Here is a 26457-nt window from a genome sequence, read left to right as displayed (position 1 = left end):
AGAATGATGGAAGTACAAATTAGGGGGAAAAGAAATCACCTTGTGTTCTTAAGAACACTTCTCCAAGTTTTAATAGTTGGAGAAAATGAAATTTTCTTATTTTCTCTAATTTTTATAATTTTAAAAAGTATTTTTAAATATATGAGGTATTTATTTACTTTTTGTATAAGATTCATATTTTATATAAGAAATTCCCTTTTATAAAAAATAAAGCATAAAAAGTGTATTGAAACATTACCATTGTTGGCCAGCTTTGTGAAAAACAACTAACCTCAATCATGTAGATATTATTTAATATAAGCCCAAAAGACCATAATGACTTTAAAACACATTTATAAGGTTAAAAAAAGTCTATACATATATAACTATATAACTGTTAAAACTCTTTCTTTTATCTAATGTGAGGTATCACACTTGCTACCAAGAATATAATCTTTAAATGTATGAGGATCATAATTCAAATTATACAATTGTTGTGAAGCCTGAATCGGCTTTATTACGCTATGCAAAGGATGTCTAGTCGAGTTCCTTGTTGAGCTCCCAATGCTTGAGTTGTTTAGGCTCATAGGGTTGAAGGGGCAACATCCCTTGGAGATATTTTTTTATTTGTTGAATGATGAGCCCCCGCTGGTATTTAACCCTTTTATGATTTAGGGTTTAGTTAAAAAGTAAAAGAAAATAGTGTGTGACCGGTTTCACCATTATAACATTTTCTACCTTCCGTAGATAAATGAATTATTGAGTGTTACTGTGTTCCATGGAGAGAAATCACATTAATTATCAAACCACCTCAAAATCTCTTATTTTTTATTTTTTATTTTTGTTTTTTTGCTTGTGTGTATGGTTATGTTAAATATAGTAATTGATCCCATAAATTATTGAAGTGTTTCAAGTTTCCTATAGATTCTTTTTGGTAGAAAAAATATTATATTGAGTATTACATATGGATATTTCTTCATGGATATATGTTTTTTTTTTATAAAGAAAAGATATTATAGGAATATATGCCTCAAATTCTTATTTATCATACATTCTTCTAGTAAATAATAATTTATGGAGTATTTTATGCATTGGTATTTCTTTGTGCAAAAATGTTTTTTTTTTAAGTTATAGCTATGAATATTTTAAATTATTAGAGGGAAATATTATAATATTAGTTTGAGATTGAAAAAATTATATGAGATAGGTAGAACAATAAGAGAGCACGTGAAACACCCAAAGGAGCATGCTCGACATAGAATATGACTTAAAATTCAAGGTGTAGATATTAGAAACAAAGAACCATGAAGGGCCTCTTTGGGAACAAAATATTAGATATAAAAATTATTTTTAAAATATATTTAAAAATATTAAAAACATTTTAGGTTTCCAAACAAATTTTTGTTTTACAAAAATCAAATAATAATTTTCAAAAACTGTTCTTCAAAATTATTTTCAAAAACCAAATAATAATTTTCAAAAACTATTTTTCAAAATTATTTTCAAAAACAATTACCAAACAAAAGTAGTATATGATTCCGCTTAAATATAGATATGATTACTGATTTATAAATATAGTCATAATTAGTCAAATCATGTTAAAATTTTGTGTAATTTTGTATGTGATTTTTTTTTCTTTATATCATTCTATTAATACATAAAATTGAAGCTTATGTATTTTCTAGAAATATTGCAATTGGTTAAAGATCATTTTTAAAAAAAGTTTAGATTATTATATTTTGTTTCTTTATTAATTTAAATCTCTTAGGCTTTCTTATCTATACTAATATCTGAACTGTTTGTAGACTTTTTTTCTCTCCTAAAATAACATTTTCATATGAGCAATATTGAAGACTTCTAACCCTTCAAAAATAAATTATATGTTTAATTAATTCAATAAAAATAATTTCAATAATGTTTTTCTTTTTTTTCGAAATAAAAGGAAAAGTTAAATTGTATTCACAATATTTCTTTAACCTTTAAGTTCAGTGAAATCTCACTATTTTGATATCATCTTCTTAAAAAAATTGAAAAAAGAAATACAAAGAAAAAAAGGTAAAAATAAAAAACAGATTAAAAATTATTAAATTACTTTTATTTATTACTTATTTTATTTTACTTATATAAAGATTAAATAATATAAAAATACATACAAATTTAATCATATTTGATTTTCTTTTATACTTTTCAAAGAAAAACAAAATCATTTATCTTTTACATTTTTTTTTATTTTCTTAGTATTTCCCTAAAACCAAACATAACCTTAAAATAATAAGATTCATCTTTGCAAAACCTCAAAATCACACATAAAAATCATGAAATGCAATTTTTTAATCTTTCTTTCATTTTCCATCACCATGCCACCATCTTAGTATGTTTGTCAACTCATTCTCATGCCCATTCTACTATGTATTATAATAACAGTCTACTTTCACATCATTAAATTCATCAACATACATGTTGTGTTGCTCAACCATCAATCTCACAAACATATCATCTAACTTCAAAATAATTTTCTGTGAAGATTGAATCCCAAATTTGAGTTTTCTATTCAATCAAACAATTTTCCAGAGAACCAAACACAACCTAAAATTTCAACATACAATCAAGAAATGATTAAAAACAAAAAAAAAAAACCACAAATCAAACGAAAAGAAAAATCTGATGAAGGATATATTGAAAAATCAATACAAGACGGAGAAGAAATAGAGGGAGAATGATAGAAGAGGGTGAAGAGGAAAAGCATCGGAGTCATGGAAGTATGATTGATCAACGTCACGAGCTTCTCAGTTTCCAAAATTCTCGTCATTTGCTTTACCATCTCCCGACACCCACTCGGATTTGGATTATAATATACAAACAAACAAATATAATATCAAATAATAAACAGAAGGAACGGAGAAAAGGTATTATAAAATTGATTTTCGCTCAAGGAAGCTCCAGAGAAGAGAAGAGATGGCAAGTGGCTGCGGCAGAGTTAACTTGCCCCTTTACCCCTTTATATACATGGAAGTAGAAGCAGCAGAACCCTAGGGTTAGATTCTTGGACCATGAGTTAGGTTTTAACCCTTGGGTTTGGGTGTGGTTTGGTTAAGTTCAACCGTCACCACCCAACAATTCCCCTTTATATGTCCCCCACAAGCTTTTCTATTTAAATAATGCAAATTAAAAAAAATAGGATTTTGAAGAAAAAAATCAAATAGGTTTTAGGGAGAAAAAAGGAAATTTATAATATGTTATTTGAAAAGATTGAAGAGTGGATAGCATGGATCTCTCTATCTTCCCTTCAACCCAAATATTAAATAAAGAATTGAACTTTATAAAGGTGATTATATTTTTACTCTCTTTCGATGTGGGACAAAAAATATCTATACTTATATCATTTAAAACAAAATTAAGTATTATTAGTGAAATTAATCATATTTGATTGATATTAAAAATATATTTGATAGTAATTTTAAAAATTGTTTCTAGTAATTCTTATGAAATTTTTTATCTTTTATGTATTAGAAAAACAAAAAACATTTTCTAAAATCATTGTCCAATGCATTCTAAGTAGCTATCAAAACTCAACAAATATATTAATTATATTATTATTATTATTATTATTATTAAACAAAATTAAGTATTATTAGTGAAACTAATCATATTTGATTGATATTAAAAATACGTTTGATAGTGATTTTAAAAAGTGTTTCCAGTAATTCTTATGAAAAATTTTATCTTTTATGTATTAAAAATACAAAAAACATTTCTTAAAATCATTGTCCAATGCATTCTAAGTAGCTATCAAAACTCAACAAATATATTTTTTATTATTATTATTATTATTTTTAAACAAAATTAAGTATTATTAGTGAAACTAATCATATTTGATTGATATTAAAAATATATTTGATAGTAATTTTAAAAAGTGTTTCTAGTAATTCTTATGAAATTTTTTATCTTTAATGTATTAGAAAAACAAAAAACATTTCCTAAAATCATTGTCCAATGCATTCTAAGTAGCTATCAAAACTCAACAAATATATTAATTATTATTATTATTATTATTTTTAAACAAAATTAAGTATTATTAGTGAAACTAATCATATTTGATTGATATTAAAAATGTGTTTGATAGTGATTTTAAAAAGTGTTTCTAGTAATTCTTATGAAAATTTTTATCTTTTATGTATTAGAAATACAAAAAACATTTCTTAAAATCATTGTCCAATGCATTCTAAGTAGCTATCAAAACTCAACAAATATATTAATTATTATTATTTTTTTAAAATAAAATTAAGTATTATTAATGAAACTAATCATATTTGATTGATATTAAAAATGCGTTTGATAGTGATTTTAAAAAGTGTTTTTAGTAATTCTTATGAAATTTTTTATCTTTTATGTATTAGAAAGACAAAAAATATTTCCTAAAATCGTTGTCAAATGCATTCTAAATAGTTATCAAAACTCAACTAATATATTAATTATTATTATTTTTATCATTTTAACACCATCACCCTAATATTAAAGAAGGTAATAAATAAGTAAATTCTTCAATTTTTTCTCATAATATTTTCCCTCATTACATATAAATAATATTTATAGAAATATTTCTAATAACTTTCTTTATTTTATAAAAAAAATCTAATATTAAAATGATATGAATAAAAAGAATATTCTCCCTAAAAAGAGAAACTTCACTAATTAGAAATTTTGAACAAATAAAAGTAGTTATAATAATAAAAGTAGTTTTGTTGATATTTTTTTTATTTTGATTTTTAAAAAAAAACATTTAAGATTAAAAAATGAAGGTTGGTATTATTTTTAATACCAAACAGGGCCCATATAGTTTTTTCTCTTTCTTTTTAAATGAAACGGAGAAAAACGACTGCGTTTTAGCGGAAGAAGATTCCACCTAAATTTAAGTAGAATTTACATTTTGTTGAATAGTTGAAGAATGGAGGAAAAATCTTCTCTAACCATACCCCACTAAAATTATTTCTAATAACAAATTGGAAAAAAAAAATCAGAATTAGTGTGAAAGATTGTGGTTTTAACCCATCATAAACAAATAATATTATCTTTTTATAGTTGAGATCTTGGGAGTAGTTTCTATGATTCCCAATAACCTTCCTTTGTAAAGTACCTTCATCTTAATCTTTCTTTGCATAGCCATGGAGAAAAAGTAAATAGTCGCTTAATCAGGAAAGACAATAATAAAAAAATATAAAATCAAGATGAACTATTTATAAGTGAATATTTATAAGTCCAACTTAGATTCAATTTGCCTTCTTTAGAATTTCTTTATTTATAAATTCAAGTTATTGATATATTTAGTTACTATATTAGAATTATATATTTATTTAATTAGTTATCCTAAATTTTCAAAATATTTAAATAAATTTCTATTTTTCTTTCTCAAAATTCTAAAATTCTTATTTGATTTAATTTCTTTTATTTTTCTTTAAAATTCTAAATTTTTGAAATGTTTTTGTAATCTAAGGATTTTTTAAGTAATATAATATATATTTTCCTAAAAATAAAAATATATATAATTTCATTTTTTTTTATTAAATATTTGAATTGAAGAAAATACGTGGAGCTATTTGAGGAATATTTAACATTTCCACTCTTCAATCTTTCTTTAGTCCTAATTTGATCAATTTCCGTAATTCAAGTCCCAACATTCTAAAATACTACAATATACCAATTTCAAAATTTTAAAAAATAATTAATTTTATACGACACATACCAATAACCAACTTGAAAATATGTGACCCACGCGCTTTTCAAATTCGGTTGCTCTACACTTGCTAGTTTTAGATAATGCAAACAAAAACTTTCTAATATCAACAAAATGAGAAAAATATGAGAATTTAGCCATGGAAGATCCTATACAAATTTGGTGGAATTAATATTTTGTTGAATTATTGTGGGGTAGAGGAAAATTTATTATTGTTTAATAAACATTTTCCTTAAAAAGTCTTTTTTTTTTCAAAACAATTATTATTAATAATAAATTTGACCATTTTTTATTTGAGTTATTAAGGTCATATTTGATTGGTGATGGGATAAGATAAAATATCTCATCACTTATCCTATTATATATACTATCAAACATAAGATGAGATAAGTGGTGAGATATACTATCCATATATATATATATATATTTTTTTCTATCCCTTTCATATAGGATATGTTAATATCATAATAAGATATGAGATATATATCTCATGTATCAAAAATTTATTTTTTATTATTTTTTTTAATTTTTTAATATACTTATTTTATAATATAATTTTTTTTATAAATTAAATTTATGATTAAAAAATAAAAACTAAAAAATATTTATAAAATAATATTAATATATGATATATAAATTATTTTTATATATTAAATAACATAATATAAAAAAAATTATTTATAAAGTTCAAATATTTTAATCTAAACATAATAAAAGTTTCATTTTTTAAAATAGAAAATATTTGAATATGATATAATTTTTATTTTAAATATTAAAAATAATATATATTTCATATTATTTTTCATTCATTTTATAAATTAAATATAAATATTATATTATATATCTAATTATATACACTACCTTAAAATACATATCATATCCTATCCTATCCTATCCGACCAACTAAACGTAGCCTAAAGTTCGTTTAACCTTATGACTTGGTTTGTTGGATATAACCTGATATATGAAAAGAGAAGTGATATCATATTTTATTTCATATTTGATTGTTGATAGGATATGATTAGTTATCTCATCACTTATCTTATCTCATATTTAACCAAGGATATGATTAGTGATAAAATATATTATCCATATATTTAATTGTCATAAGATAAGATTAATTGTCTCTTCACTAAATTTTCAAAATCTTAGAATAAATTTCTATTTTTCTTTTTCAAAGTTCTAAAATTCTTATTTGTTTCAATTTCTTTTATTTTTCTTCAAAATTCTAAATTTTTAAAATGTTTTTGTAGTTTAAGGAATTTCTTTTCTCCTTTTTTAAAAATCCTAAAATTTTAATTCAATCATATACACCTACAACCAAAGGAGAAAAAGAAAATCTCTATTTTTAAGTAATATATAAATATATATATTCCTAAAAATATAAAAAAAATTTATATAATTTAATTTCTTATTAAATATATGAATTAAAGAAAATACGTGGAGCTATTTGAGGAATTCTTAACTTTTTCATTCTTTAATCTTTTTTCAGTCCTAATTTTATCAATTTCCGTAATTCAAGCATTATACTTTTTTCCACAAAATTCTAAAGTAGTACATTATACCCATTTCAAAAAAAAAAAATTGAAAAAAAAATTAATTTTATGCAACATGTACAAATAACCAATTGGAAAATATACTAATCATTGCTCAACTTGTGTTAGTTTTAGATAACACAAATTAAAACTTTTTAATATCAACAAAGGTCATGTTTGATTGGCCCGTATGGAATAGGATAAAAGATGTAATATTATATTTTATCTCATATTTGATTAGTGATGGGATATGATAAGTTATCTCATGACTTATTTATCTTATATTCAGCCAAACATGAAATATGATAAGTAATGGGATATATTATTCACCATTTTTTTTATTTATTTCATATGGGATATACATATCCCATGTATCAAAATTTTATTTTTTTTTCAATTTTTTATTTTTTTTAATATACTCATTTTATAGAATAATTTTTTTTATTATAAATTAAATGTATGATTAAAAAAGAAAAACTAAAAAAATATTTATAAAATAATATTAATATATGATATATAAATTATATTTATATATAAAATAAAATAATATAAAAAAAATTTATTTGTAAAATTCAAATATTTTAATCATGAATATTATTAAATATAACAAAACTTTTTTCAAAAATAGAAAATATTTGAATGTGATATAAATTTTATTTTAAATTTTAAAAATAATATATATTTCATATTATTTTTTTATTCATTTCATAAATTAAATATAAATATAAATATAATATAGTATATCTCATTTGATATGCTACTTTAAAATATCATGCCTATGAAATATGTACTTCAATGATATATCATATCCTATCTTATCCTGTCAAATGTCAAATATAAAATTTTAAGTTTTAACGGTAGAAAATGCTATATAAATTTGGTGGAATTTATATTTTGTTAAATTATTGTGGACTTGAGGAAAATTTAATAAACATCTTCCCTAACCACCTTTAAAAGCCTCTTTTTTTTTTTTTCTCTCAAAATAATTATTAAATAATAATAAAAAAACTATGTTCAATTTGAGTTATTAAGAATTCGTTTGGTTTAATATAACATAAGATAAGATAGGAGAAGAGAGGAGATATCATATCTAATCTCATGTTTGATTACTTTTCTTTTCTTATATTTATCATAAGATTACTGATGAAATACATTATCCATCTTTTTCTTTTATATATATATATATATATATATATTTTGAATAACATAATAAAAAATATTTTAATATTTTAATCATAAATATTGTTAAACATAAAGAGAAATTTCATATTTTTTTAAATAGAAAATATTATAATTTAATATAATTTTTTATATTATCAAAAATAATATATATTTTATTTATTCATTTATTAGAAATTATATTTTAAGATATACATATTATATCCTATCATGTACGTACTTATCCTACTAATCAAATATAACCTTAAGATCTGAATCAAATATCTTTTTTATTTTAAATCAAATAGAAGATGAACGAAAATAAATATTTGTATACAATCTAGTTAAATATCTAAATCGCTTTGGTATATAAGTAATTATTTTTCAATGTTTAAGATCTCCTGACGCATTATAAAAAACAGAAGAACACAAATGATCAGGTTGAACTACAGATCAAACAAAAAAAAAAAATTAAAATTAATACAAGACCGGAAAAAATAGAGGGAGAATAATAGAAGGGCTAAGGGAAAAAAGCATCGGAGTCATGGAAGTATTTATCTTTTTATAATTGAAACAGTTCAACAAGAGGTGGGAAAACGTTACCTTATTCGGATTTGGAAACAAATGAAGAATTTATTTATTTTATTTTTTTTAAAAAAAAAAACTATTTACATAAAATTAAAATTTTTATTGCTCATAAATCTAAACAAGTTGAGATCAAGTACAGGGGAAAAGAAAAAAAAAACTCTATAATTTTCAATACATGATTGGTATGATAAAAATACAAATTTGATTAATATAGAAGCAGCTGAACCTAGAGTTACTTCCTAGGTTGCCTACGTACCCAACACAAAATATTAGGATCAAGCCGCACGTAGTTCTTATTCTTACAATATGCTACAACAATTGTATACTACTTAGTTACATATCTTGATCGTTTTCAAGTATAAATAATTCCTTTTCTCCGCCAAGATCTGTTGCGCTCCTTAAGTCTTTGTTGAACTTTTTCTATTCTTTTATGCGATGAAATTGTATTCTTCTTCATTGTTGACGATGAGACCTTCTTCATGGTTGAAGTTGTAACTTTCTTCATGGTCAAAGATATAACCTTCTTGATAATTACATCTTGTTGTTCCTCCTCTTCATAATTGAATTGCTTTACCGTTGAGATCCGGTTTGGTTGGTCCTTGGGAGTAGTTTCTATGATTCCCAATAACCTTCCTTTGTAAAGTACCTTCATCTTGATCTTTCTTTGAGTAGCCATGGAGAAAAAAGTAAAGAGTAGTTTAATCAAAAGAGACAACAATAAAGAAATATGATATAAGGATAGACTATTTATATGTGAATATTTTTAAGTCCAAGTTAGATTCAACTTACCTTTTTTTAGAATTTCTTTCTTTATAAGTCCAAATTGTTAATATATTTAGTTATAATTATTTTATCCTTAAAATAATACGTTAATTATTTTTAAATTTCAAGATATTCCATGTTTCTTTTAAATAGGTTGATATCACAATCTTATCTTTTATCAAATTTTTATTTTTAATGATAAAATAATTAAAAGTAGTCACATTTGAAAATATATACATTTATATTTTTTTGTTCTTTCTTTGTAATATATACTATTGAATTCAATTTTTTCTTTTCTTTTCTTTTTCTTTGTAGTGTATTAATTAAATTAGAATTATATACATGAATATTATTTTAATCATGAATATTATTAAATATAACAAAACTTTTTTTAAAATAGAAAATATTTGAATGTGATATAAATTTTATTTTAAACATTAAAAATAATATATATTTCATATTATTTTTTATTCATTTCATAAATTAAATATAAATATAAATATAATACAGTATATATCATTTGATATGCTACTTTAAAATATCATGCCTATGGGATATGTATATTCAAGGATATATCCTATCCTATCTTATCCTACCAACCACTAAAAGGAGAAAAATATAAGATTTTAACAATAGAAAATGCTATACAAATTTGGTGGAATTAATATTTTGTTAAATTATTGTGAGCTAGAGGAAAATTTAATAAACATCTTTCCTAACCACCTTTAAAAGCCCTTTTTTTTTCTTATCAAATCTAATATCATGTTTGATTACTTATATTTTCTTATGTTTAACATAAGATTACTAAGATATATTATTCAACTTTTTCTTTTATATATATTGAATAACATAATAAAAAATATTTTAATATTTTAATCATAAATATTGTTAAACATAAAGAGAAATTTTATATTTTTTTAAATAGAAAATATTATAATTCAATATAATTTTTTATTTTATCAAAAAATAATATATATTTTATTTATTGAAAATCATTTTTTAAGATATACATATTATATCCTAGGATGTACCTACTTATCCCGCTAATCAAACATAGCTTTAAGATTTGAATCGAATATCTTTTTTATTTTAAATCAAATAGAAGATGAGCGAAAATAAATATTTTTGATATTATTACAATATATTATAGTAATTCTATATACAATCTAGTCAACCACTAAAATGAGAAAAATATAAGATTTTAACCATAGAAGATGCTATACAAATTTGGTGGAATTAATATTTTGTTAAATTATTGTGGGCTTAAGGAAAATTTAATCAACATCTTCCCTAACCACCTTTAAAAGCCTTTTTTTTTTTCTTATCATATCTAATATCATGTTTGATTACTTATCTTTTCTTATGTTTAACATAAGATTAGTGATGAGATATTTTATTCATCTTTTTCTTTTATATATATATATATTGAATAACATAATAAAAAAATATTTTAATATTTTAATCACAAATATTATAAAACATAATGAGAAATTTTATATTTTTTTAAATAAAAAATATTATAATTCAATATAATTTTTTATTTTATCAAAAAATAATATATATTTTATTTATTTATTTATTTATTAGAAATTATATTTTAAGATATACATATTATATCCTAGCATATACGTACTTATCCTGCTAATCAAATATAGCGTTAAGATTTGAATCAAATATCTTTTTTATTTTCAATCAAATAGAAGATGAGCGAAAATAAATATTTTTGGTATTATTAAAATATATTATAATAATTCTATATACAATCTAGTTAAATATCTAAATCGCTTTGGTATATAAGTAATTATTTTTCAATGTTTAAGATCTCCTAATGCATTGAATCAAGGTATCTCTTTCTTCTTAATTGTGGAAGAGAGAGGGATTATAAAAAACGGAAGAACACAAATAATTAGGTTGAACTACAGATCAAACAAAAAAAAATTAAAATTAATACAAGACTGGAAAGAATAGAGGGAGAATAATAGAAGAGGGCGAAGGGAAAAAAGCATCGGAGTGTTCAACAAGAGGTGGAAAAACGTTACCTTATTCGGATTTGGAAACAAATGAAAAAAAAAATTAAAAAAATTATTTACATAAAATTAAAATTTTTATTGCTCATAAATCTAAACAAGTTGAGATCAAGTACAGGGGAAAAGAAAAAAAAAACTCTATAATTTTCAATATATGATTGGTACGATAAAAATACAAATTTGATTAATATAGAAGCAGCTGAACCTAGAGTTACTTCCTAGGTTGCCTACGTACCCAACACAAAATATTAGGATCAAGCCGCACGTAGTTCTTATTCTTACAATATGCTACAACAATTGTATACTACTTAGTTACATATCTTGATCGTTTTTAAGTATAAATAATTCCTTTTCTCCGCCAAGATCTGTTGCGCTCCTTAAGTCTTTGTTGAACTTTTTCTATTCTTTTATGCGATGAAATTGTATTCTTCTTTATTGTTGACGATGAGACCTTCTTCATGGTTGAAGTTGTAACTTTCTTCATGGTCGAAAATGTAACCTTCTTGATAATTACATCTTGTTGTTCCTCCTTTTCATCATTGAATTGTTTTACTGTTGAGATCCGATTTGGTTGGTTCTCGGGAGTAGTTTCTATGATTCCCAATAACCTTCCTTTGTAAAGTACCTTCATCTTGATCTTTCTTTGAGTAGCCATCGAAAAGAAAGTAAAGAGTGGTTTAATCAAAAGAGAACAATAAAGAAATATGAAATAAGGATAAACTATTTATATGTGAATATTTTTAAATCCAAGTTAAGTATAACTTGCCTTTTTTTAAAATTTCTTTCTTTATAAGTCCAAATTATTAATATATTTAGTTATCATTATTTATCCTTAAAATAATACGTTAATTATTTTTAAATTTCAAGATATTCTATGTTTCTTTTAAATCGATTGATATCATAATCTTATCTTTCATCAATTTTTTATTTTTAATGATAAAATAATTAAAAGTAGTTACATTTGAAAGTATATACATTTATATTTTTTTTGTTCTTTCTTTGTAATATATACTATCGAATTCATTTTTTTTTTCTTTTCGTTTTTCTTTGTAGTGTATATAATTAAATTAGAATTTTAAGATTTTTGAGAAAAAATTGCTTAAAGTAGGAAAATATTTTAAAATTTTAGGATCTTCAATAAAAATAAAAGAAATTGGATTAAACATGAATTTTCGGATTTTTTTTTTTTCACAAAACATCTAGGCTTGTATTATATAAAACAAAAATTTTCTTTCTTTTTTCATTTTTGGGTGCAATTTTTTTCCAATAAAATAGTTGTATCTTTTATGTTGTATTTTCAGGTTATCGGTATAAGAATTTAAACTTTTTTTTTAAAATAAAAATTATAATTCTATTAATTTTTGGAAAAAAAAAAGGAATGAATTGGGAAAAGATTTTGAAGTTCAGAATGACAGTAAAAATAATTTAATCACTTTAAATCTATTTTTTATTTTTTCCCATATTTTTTTTCCCTCACATTTTTCTTCAAAATTTTTAGAAACCAAACAACATCTTATTGATTTTAATGTAAAAATTGGGTCTTTAACACACTATTTTTCCTCTACCCATAAACTCTAATTGAAGCCAATTTATTCTAAAAATTGTAGTGTACGCGATGGAATTAGATTTTTTAAGATTTTGTTTTTAAAAACAAATTGCTTGAATTAGGAAAAGATTTTAAAGAAAAAATGAAATAGGTTTTAGGGAGAAAAAAGGAAATTTAGTGAAAAGTGGATAGCGTGGATGTCTCTATATTCACTTCAGCCCAAACATTAAATAAAGAATTGAACTTTATAAAGGTTTTTATATATTTACTCTCTTTGGATAAAAAATATCTATATTTATATCATTTAAAAAATATTCTTTTTCATTTTATTTGCAAAAACCAAAGTCTTACACTTCTTAAATCAATTAAAATAATTATAAATATATATATAAATTAAAAAACAACAATTTAAATTTAAAAGTGAAGATACATTTTTAATTATTTTTAAAATTTTACAAAAATAAAATAAAATAGTGAAGTAGTTTCCATACCCCTAGTTGGATCAATAGGTTCACAGTTTTATTGATGGCTCCATGGATCTATGGCCAGTCAATCCGTATGGTCCAGAAGGTCCCACCTAGTGGTTTGACGGGTCAATCTTCTTCTGTCTTATAAAAATAGAGATTAAATTAGTTACTACAAGTCTGGAACCTCCTATCTTTTGTGACATTAAGGTGGCTACTTCTTAAGAAACTGATATACATCTTAAGCTGGCTACTCCTGGGTCCTTACGTTTCTTTCTCAGGTATCTTTCAAAAAGCATAATGGGATGATTTATTTTCTTTGAATGGATGCATGCCAACCAAAACATACCTAATAACAAAATTTTTACATTACAAAACAAATCCCACCATAATACCCGGTTACAATTTTACACTAAACCAACATCCTGACCAAAAAGAACCCGACTGCCGGGTTAACAAATACAGATACAATAACCCCATCCCAACAATATCTTCACTCTTCATCTTCATCTTCATCTTCATCTCCTCTTTTGTTCTACTAGTTTTTCTTTCAGAAATAATTTTACCTGGTGTTTGTTGCAATATGAGACCTCAGTCCATCATGCCTTTACTGTTTCTCTCAGTTTTAGTGTTCTGGGCTGAACAAGGATTTACCAAAATTTTCCGACCCACCAGTTTGTGCGGTTTGACTGCAGTTGATGTCAGGCCCCTGCTCCATTGCTTAGCTGAAGGGTCATTTTTATGTTCATAGCAGCTAATTCTGCAGCCAAAAATCTAAAAATGTAGGGCATTGAGACTGTCTCCATTCCTTTACTTGTCTGGCAGGCGTGGCAAGTGACCTTTTTGGGAGCCCTCCCAGGAGGTAGTCCTCCGATCTCTCTCACTGCTCGCTTTTGTGGCTGGATGATTGATGTTGTGAGGATGCTTCCGCATAGGGAACACACATCAGCGATGTGGTGATCAGAGCATGTATGAAGCCTGTCGTGTAATAAATATGCAGCCCCATGAGCAAGCATGGAGTCTCGTTCCATTTCTCCAAAACGGATACCCCCACCACGCTTTCTTCCTTTAATAGGTTGTCGAGTAACCTGGTCTACCGTTCCAGTGGAGCGAACCTGCATGACAACCGCTAAGAGAATTAGATCATCTGACACACCCTACAATTCTCCCCAGAAAGGGTAGAGGCAGCATATCAAAACTTAAAACAAAGAAGACCACATAAGTCTACCACAAAATGCAAGAAATAAAGCTCAATAAGTTAAATTATAGATATCTGAGAGCTCATAGGAGAGGTCTCAGGTTTGATTCCTGGGCAGCTCAACTGGTATAGGGTCGTAGGGTATCTGTGGTTTTCCTGATATTGAGAAGAGGGGCTAATGGGTTTCCACATTATTAAAGGAAAAAGAAAAAGACATCAATGTCAAGAGAGAACCGATGAACATCCATAACAATGCATGCCCATTTTTTACAGCTGCCTTGTTTTTCTTGGCAATAAATTGTATATCCAAACCCAATCTGCTCTATCTGGAAAATCTAGATTTGAAAATCTGTTAAGGTACCAAATTCTTGGTTTACCTATTTGTGATTGAAAACAAAGGGGAAAGAGCTCAACAGTAGATATTTCCTAAAACAAGAACATATGCCTTGAATTACACACCTTATATCTTAAGCAAAATATAAAGATGAAGTAAGCCCTAGCTCTATTTACATAATTGTAAATACGAAAAGTCACCTGAAATTTGTCTGAGACCATGTGCCGCAGTCGCTGATAATAAACAGGTCCAATAAAAATCTCACATGTGAGTTCTGTACCATAAAATCCACTGTACAATACCTCTACACCGTGGTAATTAAACCCGTAAGAGGTTAACATGGAACCCAGTTCATCAACAAGTGAACTTGATTCAGATCCTGCTTCTCCATTAGCTTTCCTTAATGAGTCAGAAAATGGCGTTGCATCCACAAATTTTCCATGTAAGCTACCTCCCTGTAACAAGAAATACATAAGCACCTAGAACATTTTTTTAGTAATTATGCTACAGCCATTTTCTAGACGAGGGGATAAGAAGCAGGACAATACACTAATAGAGGTAAAACGGTCAGTGGAGGGAGAAGAATGAGGAGATTGGGATAGAAAGATTTCAATTCAAGAATATTTTTTAACTAAGGGTGAGGGGATAAGAAGCAGGAAATCCATTAATAGAGGTAAACCGGTTAGTAGAGGGAGAAGAATCGGGAACCTTCAAAGATAAAGAACATACAAGAAAGCACATCTATTTTTAGAAGAACACAGATGCTGAACAATATAGTGAAAGGTAGAATGACAATGTGTAACCATATCAGGTAGAAAAGGCACCAACAAGATGGAGGAGATTCATTCAAGATGGTTTAACCATATGCAGAACAAATCTATGAATGCACTGGTATTGGAGGAGTGGGTTCAAGTTGAAGGCACCAAAAGTAGAACAGGTAGACCAAAAATGATTTGAGCACAGGCTTTAGAAACTCATGATCAGGCTTCAAACCAGGATATGAGTCTAGACAGAGCAGAATGACAACAGCTACATGTAGCAGACAAGAATTAACACCTTTTTACGTTAAATATAGTTGCTAGGCCGGCCTAGTCAATGATTTACTTCCCTACCTTGACAAGAATTAAATTCAACTGGTTGAAAAAAATTATCTAAGCCTATCGTACACAACCTTCTTTGACAATTTTAGACCCCAGATGACAATGTCAGTGTTATTTAATACCATCATCTAATCCACTGATTCAAATCTTGTGATGCCTTTCCTTTTGTCCTTTTTTTCTAAAACAGTTTCAAGAAGGATCATGCAAAATTTAAGATACAAAAAGGATGTAAAAATACTATTAAAGAGTCCAAAAATTAAGTTCAAACATTTATTTGAAAAGTTCTTTTTAGTAAAGGACTGATGTATAGAAAATTATATAATAAGGATTAAATTATGAGCAATATTAATGAATGGAAATTTTCAAACATATAGCTTTACTTATTTAAATATATACAATTCTAAAACGGACTAGTAGCAAATAAGTTGAAGTGTGAGCTTTATAAGAAAACAGTTCTAGATCAGATCAAACCCACTTCAATGGTTCTTAGAAACTGCAAAGCTGGGGCAATATTGACCATTAACCTACTGCTGACATATTTTACACCCAGAGGCCACCAATGACTTTATGATATAAATAGCTACATATTTTTCTAGCTCTTTTCACCTCTTCATTTTCTTCTCTTCTTTTCCTCCATAATCAGAAACAGCACCTGGATATGCCCAGCACTGTATCCATGTCAAGACCTATACTTCATACCCAAAATCTACGCCATGTCATGTCGTGTCAACAGGCACGCCCTCGGGTGAAATTGTGATTCCATGAATCAGAACGTTAAGGTATGTCATATGCCAAAGAAATAAAAAGTTTTGGTTTCGGAAAAGATGTCCTACCTAGAAAATTTACAGTTCAGCAAAACAATCTCAAAAATCTTCTAGAAATGGAAACCTGAAGAACTCCATCTTACAAATCACAGGAAACATAAAATCATATAGAAAAATAAGTAATTAGTCTTTCAGAAATCACTTTTTGAGAGCATATGATGAGTTTAGAACATAATCATGAGATACAATCATATCACAACTACGACACTTAGTAAGCCTTTGAGATCTGGCTCTAAGCGACAAGTAATTCAGGTTGAGTGGGAGTGGAGGGAGCAGAGGTTAGATTCCATGTGACAGAAAAACAAACAAATAAAATAAATAAAGAAGAATAAGATTAAACCATCAAGATTGTAAACCACCAGAATAATAGCAAAAAGTGATATCAGGTGATACAACAGAAAAGTCAAAATTATGGCTGTTTTGTGTTTCCGTTACCTTAGCAGCAACAGATTCCAAAAGCATTGCAATTGTCATTCTTGAAGGAAATGCATGGGGATTAATAATAAGGTCTGGGCGCATTCCAGTAACTCCTGAAAATGGCATATCAATATCTGGCCACAACTGCGAGCAAACACCTTTTTGCCCATGTCTGCTACTAAATTTATCACCAATAATAGGATTTCTAGGACGCCGAAAACGAATATTCACCTGCCCGAAGTAAGGAAAATATAGGGGATGTTTATGTAAAAAGCATATGAAACAAAATACATGTAATACAAATTTGTGCCCTGCTGAATATTTTCATAGGGAATAACTTCCAATGGTTTCCATGTAAAGAAAATTCTAACAATCTAGAGACAGATATTGACAATAGTTCATAATTTAGCCGCATAAGAGAAATGCCAAAAGGATCTTTAGTTGCAATACAGAAAGGACAGTCCACCATTTAGTTTCAAGGAACAGAAGAATGCCATCAACAATGTAGTTATCCTTGTGTATAATGTAGAGCCTGATGACATCACACAACCATCCAGGGTATATTCAATATTTTTTTCTAGGTTTACATTAACCCTGATCACTTTCAGGGTATATATTGCATGTCCCTGGGCTAGATAGTTCCCATCTTAGGTAATCAGACAATTGTTGCGGGCATCATGGCTTTTCACAAATAGTAGGTCCATGTCAGGCCAGATCATTTCATCAACATAAGTCTAAGTCAGCTAGAGAATTTATGATTGTCCATATATTATACGTCTGCCTAGACTGCTTTAGTTATCTTTAGCTAGTGTAGCTTGGGGTATAAAGTGAAGGGTAGTTATGTATTTCCCCTCTTCGTCCATCAATTTATCAAAATATTGAGAGTTTAATTAGTATTAAATAAAGGGTTATATCATCTCTTTTCTTCTATCTAACATATACTTATGTATAAAATAAAGGCTTGATGGTGCAGACTGACTAACACTAAAGCATCACTCTTTTTATTTCCCCTTCTTTTTTTTTATTTTTTTTATTTTCTTTTCTCTTTTAATGAACAACTTGTGCAGGGATCTTGGGTGTTATTTCTACATTTTCCTCCCTGCTTTCTTGGCTTCTTTGAGTGAGAAGGATCCCTTTTAGATATATTCTTCTCTCTCTCTCTCTCTCTCTCTCTCTCTCTCTCTGTGTTCTCTGTCGAGGATAATTGTTATAAAAAAAAAAAGGAAAAAAACCAAAAAAAAAAATCCCTTTATCATCAATTTCATATAACAAATACAATCCAGAAAAAATAACATTCATTACCTTTTGAGGATGCTTTTTATTTTTCGCATCAAGAGCAACATAGTCAACAATAACAGGCTCTGAACCCTTTAATTTGGTAGCCCTTGTTGAGCTTGTTACTTCATTATAGATACTACAATATGGTTCATTTGGATTTATCATCTGAAAGATTGCAGTCAAGAGTGTCAGATAACATTAAAGAGAAAAACAAAAAGAGCTATTAAAAATGTAGCCAGAAGAAGAAAAAAGAAAAGGCTAACCTGACCAACATATGGAAGTCCATCTGAATCAATCAAGGAATTTGCTGACTTATCAACATTACTTCTTCTAAACATTCTTTGGCCACGATCTGATTTGTTGTTTTCATCAGATAAGTCGATAGTTTCTGTCTGCACAATAACAGGTTTCACTGTGGGTGCTTGTATGTATCCAAGAAGCCAGAATTCACATTAATAAATCAAAGACTTTTCTATAGTCAAAGAACTCTTATTAAAAACAGGTGGGGAAAAGTGAAAGCATGTGTGCAAGTCATCAATAAAGCTAAGTCATTCTCAGCGGAGTGCTTTGTGCAGCCCTGTCTTCTTTTTTTCTCAACTCACCACACCCAATCTTAGATTTATGGTATGGGGGAAGAAAATCTCTCTCCCAAGGCAAGGCCAGTGAAGCCCTATCTCTAGTTCAGACTCATCTTATTGCATTTTTGTACAAAGTCAAAATACTCTTAAATTCCTTAAAGCTCATTGCCATAATTCAAACTAGTGTGAACTTGAGTTTCCTTTGTTCCTTGACCTGCAATCCCTAAAAACAACTTTGCAAATCTAAAATTATGCAGAGAAGTAGATTTCTCTACAAAACACAAAATGCAATAAGAACTAGCCAGGGTTAAAATGTTGCAAGATGTAGATAAACGACTATACATTTATTTAATATTGCTTTTGATATATAAACATATATAGATAGATATATAGATATAGATATCACATCTTTTTAGGATTTTACATTGGAGGTTGACTTATAGAATATGCCCATATATATCCCTTAAGTCTGGTTCTGGTGTGAATGTTTAAAAAAAGAGGAGCTACCTTTTGTTCAGGAACATAAATTTGTATTGACAACATGCAGAAAGGAAAATATTCAGGTAAAAACTTAATTTTATGAAAGTCCAAGCCCAATTTGGAATATACTCAATGATTTTACATACTCCTATTATAGATTGTAAGATGACAAAGTAATTCTGATATTTAAGTGTGCTTAATAGAACTGAAAATAAGTCCGGAAAAAAAATTAAACAAGCTAAATTATAAGTACTAAAGCATTTTCTAAAAGTTAACTATTTAATAAAATAAACTAAAGTCTAGAAACTGTTTATTCTACAAATTGTCCTTACAATTACAAATATGACTTGAATAATACCATATTAAAAACTTAAAACACCCAATTTGAGTATTGTGATATTCTAATATAATATTTCCAATTATAAAAAGTATATTATATAACATTTCAATTTTTTTCTTTTACAACAACATTTATTAATAAAAAAAAATTGTTTCAATTTCAATAAACCTTACAAGTCAAAATCTGTCATAAATATTTAGAATGAAAATAAGTTTGCAAATATAATTTCCATTTCAGTTATTATTATTCTTACATTATTATTATGAAAATAAGTTTGCAAATACAAATTCTGTATCACTTATTTGAGATGAGTTTAAACATGATTGAAGAGCCTAGCAAACAAAACCCTAAATCCAACTAAAATTTTAAAATATGTTAATAATCTATCAAGAATTTTATTTTTTATTATAAGAAAAGGAAAAACCCTAGTATAAATTGTTAAAAACCACTTATCATGAAAAGCCAAAGTCCATTTATTTAATAAATTAAATGGTCTTTGATATAAGCTACGTGATAAGTGGTATAAAATTTGTGGTATCAAACACACTTAAGAAGACCCACCAATTTTTCAAATTTTCAGTGATGAGCTCTTTTATCGAATACCCCCTTATTTTCTCCTTTCAGTATTTTTCCATCCACAGAAATTTAGACTGAGCATCACACTCTCATATCTGTCCTCCAAAACAACACAAAACTACTAAAACTGAAATTACCAGAACAAAAAGAATATAAGGTCCTTTATTAAAAGTAAGAGGATAAGTGGAAATAATAGTGCAAAGGATGTAAAAAGAGAATAAAAATACAAATGCAGGATATATTTTGAAAACCACCCAATATACCTTGAGAGAACTCTGAATGTAAACTACAATTTATTGAGATACAAAATCAGTGATAACAACTTATGACTAGAAACTGTAAGTTGTGAAAAGATATAATTTGGCACAAGTGCACTTATCTCCTGGGAACTTAATTTCTTAGTAATACACCAAATGACATTACAACAAGAGCATACCTGGTATATTTGTCCATGACACAACCCTCTATCCACAGATGACTTATTCAAAATCATAGCATCCTCCATATCGTATCTGGATAATTTACGAAAAAACCAATCATACAGATGCTATAAAATGAAATATATGTCTTCATATTCATCTAAAATTTTTACCCTGAATATGCTAGAACAGCAACAATTGCATTTGTCCCTGTTGGAAATTCGTCCATGCTGTACTTCACATATGCACTTGTACGAACAATGGGAGTTTGAGGAGTCTGTCAAGGCCCCAGAATATTTTCATTATGCAGTGAAAAGGACACAATAAAAAAGAACAAAGAACTAAATGGGTCAAGTAGATAAGGTTCATTCAGATAAGATAGTTAGTGACTTCTATCACACTTATATTGGGCAACAAATTCTCTTATTTGATAAATTTTAGCTAAAATTCAGCAGATTTGGGACAGGATTTTTTTCCACTTATCCTTTTACAGGAGATGAGAAAATATGTTGTTTTGATAGGTAAACAAAGCAAACGTATTAAAAACACTTGGAAGAGGTGCACAAAGTACACACGGAGTATACAAGTGACAGCCGAATACAAGCAAAAGGAAAGAGAAACAACAAACCAACACCCGAAACTAATGTTTTCACCCTAAAGCCTAGCAAAACATAAAAACCCCAGACTTAGCAAACCATTGGGGTTAAACCAACCTGAATCACCCCCACTACTGCCACACCCCTCGGCCTTGTCTTTCTTGAAACTACCGCCTTCTGCCCCCTAAGAAATATAAAATACCCCACAGCCCCAAAACCCTGCCTTAGACTGGGAGAGAGAGCACCAGCCCCTCTCCTCTTCTACAAAACCTCGTAATTCTGAGAAGAGACGATCGCCTAGCCTCTAAGCCAACCAATAGCAACCCCAAAAAACACAGCGTACAGCATCACCTACAAACCATCTCCAACCCACTGCACCAGCTCCTCTCTTTTTTGTCTGAATTGCAGTAATTGACAGAGCATTCCAAATTTCAACGCTCCCTAACAAAGCAGGGCATGGAGGATGTCCTCCTCTTCGCAGCAGAAACTCTGCGATCCCTTCTAGTTTCCATCTTTCTTAGCAGGGAAACAATTTCCTTCTCATGCTCATCCATGGGCAAACCCACAAACTTGCTAGAAGAATTAAATTTCTAAAAAGAAGGATCGAAGAAGCTCTCTACTGCTGACAAGGCCCTACTAGGACTCCCAAAAACCCAAATTCCCCTCAACACTACACACTTCTAGGTTCACCGTCTTGGTATCCTTAGGCTGATTCTCTAGGGATTCCACAACCAAGCCCTCGCCAGAAATCATACGTAGAAGCTTGTAAACATCACCCCTGCCCTTTGCTAAAAGACACATGTCTTGCTCCCTCCAAAGAACCAAGCTTTTGGTTCTCCCCAAAGAAAAGCCCTCATCTTTGGACATGAATGAAATCAAAGAAGACCTTCCCCCCAACAGACAAACTAAAGATGAGAGCTTATCGGAGAACCCTTCCACTTCAAATAAAAGAGTGGCGTCAATAGAAGGCACTCTCTCCTCTAGGCACGAGAAAGTAAACCAAAAGAGATCAGGAATTTTCGTTGCAACTCAACCTTGAGCCACCAAAAGAAGCCGGAGACAACCTCAAATCTAGAATTAAAACTTTTTGAGCTTCCTTTCTGCACAAGGAGTCTTTCCCACAACCCTCGATGCAATCTCTTTTCGAGGATGAGAAACTAAAACAACCCTTTCCCTCACAGTATAGTCTGGAACTCCTGAGTCCCTGTTAGAGTCAGCTTCTTTGCTTGGGAGGCAACTTAGGTTAAGATATTTGACTCTAGATCAGCTCAAAAAGAGGGGGTGGAAGATGCCTAATAGATGCTATATGTGCAAAGAGGAAGAAGACACAAGTGTTCATATTCTTCTTCATTGCCCGAAAGCTCGTATATTGTGGCAGCTTATTTTTGCTTTGTTTGGTGTTCATTGGGTGATGCACTCTTTGGTGAGAGGTTTACTCTTGAGTTGGGGAGGCTTTCCTGTTGGTAGAAAAAGGAAAAAGGCTTGGAAGGTTGCTCCGTTATGCCTTTTTTGGTCTGTTTGGAGGGAAAGAAATAGGAGAGCCTTTGAGAATTGTGAATGTTCATATCATTCTTTAAAAAGTTATTTTTTGTATCTATTTTGGGATTGGGTAAGATTGTATATTGGGGAGGGCTCTTTGTCAATGCTTGATTTTGTAGATTGGTTAGAAGCTCCGTAAGGTGCGGTTGTTTTTGTGTGTCTGCGCCTTTTTGTTTTTTGTTTCCTTGTATACATTGTGTATACTTTTCCTTTTAATACAATTACTTTTACCTATCAAAAAAAATATTTTAGGTCCAGTAAGGTTTGTTTATTAATTAAGGTTACTAATGCACCAAAAGAATTCAAATCAAAGTGTCATGTCACTATGAAACCTAAAGATTTGTAGTTGAGGGTTTTAATAGCCATTATTAGTTGTTCCAATGGCTTGGGAAGTGAAAAAGTAGCTATTCTTTAAGGTGCCCTTTGGATGCACATCTATTTTTATGACCATTGTTCTTTTAATTTTTGCTATCAAATTCTAGAAACAAAAAATAAAAACAGTTATTTGACATGAATTTTAGAATTTTTCAAGTTTTTAGTTTTAGAAACAAAAATTGGAAGATGAGAATGCAAACAAATGCACCCTAAATTCCATGAACTCTACCATAAAAGAGATTTTGGAGACGAAATGCTGCACGGTACACAATGATTGGCATTTAGTGTTTCATTTCTTGCTGGTTCTTAGAATTACAAGCTTTCTTTTAGAGTTCTCTACATTGATATTAAAAAAATTGATCATCTCAGACTATCAAGTGGTATAAGCCCTGTCTGCCGAAAACTATTACAGTATAGCAACAGGAAGCAATGAGAAAAAAAAAATAATAATAAAAAACCTCTAAAAACTATGGCTGTCTCCATCTGGATGCTGTTTGGTTGAATTTTCAACATGATGAATTGGAAAAAAAAAAATGGTGTGATATCTTCCATTGTGAGCATAGGAAATGCTATTGGGTCAACAATTGGAGTGAGACAGGATTTTGCATGAAGAGGGTCTACAAACTAGTGAGATATGGAGAGAATATTAAGGTGTAAGACTATAGAGGTGAAGGAAAAGAGTGTTGTCCAACTTAGCAACATCCGAAGGGGGGAAAGAAAGCAAGACAAGGCAGCAGTAGGGACCCTTACCAACAGTTCATCCTTATGGATGTGAAATCTGGAAGGAAAGCCTAAAAATTAATACCCCTTTAGGGAAAGGAATTACAATGGGAAACTGGGAGCAGAGTACTAGGAAAATATGTGGTTTAATAATGCATAAGAAACTGAAGGCATCAGAAAAATTTGATGAACAGATCATTCTCAGCACGAAGTATGCAAGCACACAGACAAACAAGAAAATGATTCATAAACAAAGAAATTTACCCTATAACAAGTTTCAAGTGACAACAGTTATTCCCAAACAAGAACAAGAAAACAAGAATCAGACCTGAAGATGGTATAGCTTTTGATCTGCCCGACAGTTAATTGCTTGTGAAGAGAAAGCCATTGTTTGTTTTCCCATCTACCAATCATTTTAAGAGAAAAAGAAGAAAACAAAACACAACAGTTAGTTAAATTTGAAGATAACAGGAGCATAATACATTATAGGACCTTTTTCAGTCAACATGCAAGAAAAAACCTGACACTGGTACATATTACGCGGGCTCTGGTTGTGATCCGACCAAGGTGTAAGACTAGCAACAACACTGAGCATTCCAGTGGGATGGATCTCTTCATGAGTTGCAGGAAAAATATTCCTCCTTCCTCCATCGCTACCATCAGGACATCTTATTTCCATATAAACCTAGGATGACAAATATAAATCAATCAGCAGCTCGTATTTGGCATCCAGCAACTACATCTAATAACAGATTTGCTAAAACAGCAAAGGTCAAAATATGATTGTAAAAACAAAAGAAATGTGTGGAAAACCTGGACTCACCTGTTCAAAAGGCCCAATGAGTTCAATATCATGACCTTCCTCAGAAGGAATAGAAATATTTCTAACTGGTCGAACAAATCTAGAAGGAGATGTGAACAGGTACAAACCAGGATAAGCACCACCCATGCTCAAAGGAATGTATCCCACCTCCAGATCATCAGGAATCTGTAATAAACTATTTCAGCAAGAAACATAATGGCAGAAAAAAATGAAAAAAAACCAAAAACAAAATTATGAAAACAGACCACTGAAATCGCGGACACTTTTAATCTCCTTAGATGATTGACAGCTGTTTCAACTTCACTAGAAGGTATGGAGCCTACAACACGACCATCTAAAATAACAGAAAGAACTTCAGGAGGACCAGCTTGAACAAGCTTTGGTAGTGCAGGTGTCATTCCAATTCCAATCAGAACACTGAGAATAGACATCCTTATTTTGAAAAAATCTCTAGTGTTTCCCCGGGAATCAAAATATGATGTGATTCCTGATATACAAAAATTAACAAACAAATATTAGATGAACATCCTTCATAAGCATGCTAATAAACAGGAAAAAGATCTGGAATATGGGCAGCTAAAAACAAGACAATTCAGTACAAGTGGCCCAAGAAAAAGATCATCAGGGATGAATATTAAAGTTTCATAAAATAAAAAATATGACACATGCATGCATCTCAAATGATATACAGTCTCCCACTTGTTCTACATTTTGTCAATATTGTACATACATGGAGCAATACATATGATGCTTGTTCTAGCAGTTAAATAACATGAACTAGTTACAAACATTAATCTATAGGAAAATGATTTTTGACAAAATTTAAAAGAGAAAAAGATGATGAAAGAAAATTACTATTACTGTCTTAGGATACCATACAAATAAAGCACCCATTTGAAAGTTTTCCCTTTATAATGTATTATTTGGCCCTCCAACCTCCACTGGGGAAAAAGAACTTCTCATTCTTCGATCAGTTTCTTGTAAATCTTGGAAGGATTCTCATCGTTCATTTTACTTACCACTACAATAAATTGTCTTGATTCTAAGACAAAAAATGAACTTTACAAAAC

General features: G+C 28.6%; 1 protein-coding gene across 3 annotated transcripts in view; it reads right to left on the bottom strand.

Annotated features, from left to right (window-relative positions):
• Positions 1-14076: 14076 nt before the first annotated feature.
• LOC100241130 (DNA-directed RNA polymerase I subunit 2) overlaps positions 14077-26457 on the bottom strand; it is a 45112-nt gene continuing 32731 nt past the window's right edge. For all 3 annotated transcript variants that reach the window (XM_010660781.3, XM_010660782.3, XM_010660780.3), the window contains exons 18-28: positions 25633-25874; positions 25388-25552; positions 25085-25249; positions 24893-24967; positions 21508-21611; positions 21352-21427; positions 19205-19333; positions 18966-19106; positions 17682-17894; positions 15523-15777; positions 14077-14905 (exon numbers count right to left, since the gene is read on the bottom strand). In XM_010660781.3, coding sequence (XP_010659083.1) covers positions 14492-14905; positions 15523-15777; positions 17682-17894; positions 18966-19106; positions 19205-19333; positions 21352-21427; positions 21508-21611; positions 24893-24967; positions 25085-25249; positions 25388-25552; positions 25633-25874 — 1979 coding nt within the window. In that variant the 3' untranslated portion in view covers positions 14077-14491. The remainder of the gene's footprint in view (positions 14906-15522; positions 15778-17681; positions 17895-18965; positions 19107-19204; positions 19334-21351; positions 21428-21507; positions 21612-24892; positions 24968-25084; positions 25250-25387; positions 25553-25632; positions 25875-26457) is intronic.

Source organism: Vitis vinifera, chromosome 13, assembly GCF_030704535.1.
Source record: "Vitis vinifera cultivar Pinot Noir 40024 chromosome 13, ASM3070453v1".
NCBI classification, from domain to species: Eukaryota; Viridiplantae; Streptophyta; class Magnoliopsida; order Vitales; family Vitaceae; genus Vitis; species Vitis vinifera.
This window is presented reverse-complemented; position numbering and strand designations above follow the sequence as displayed.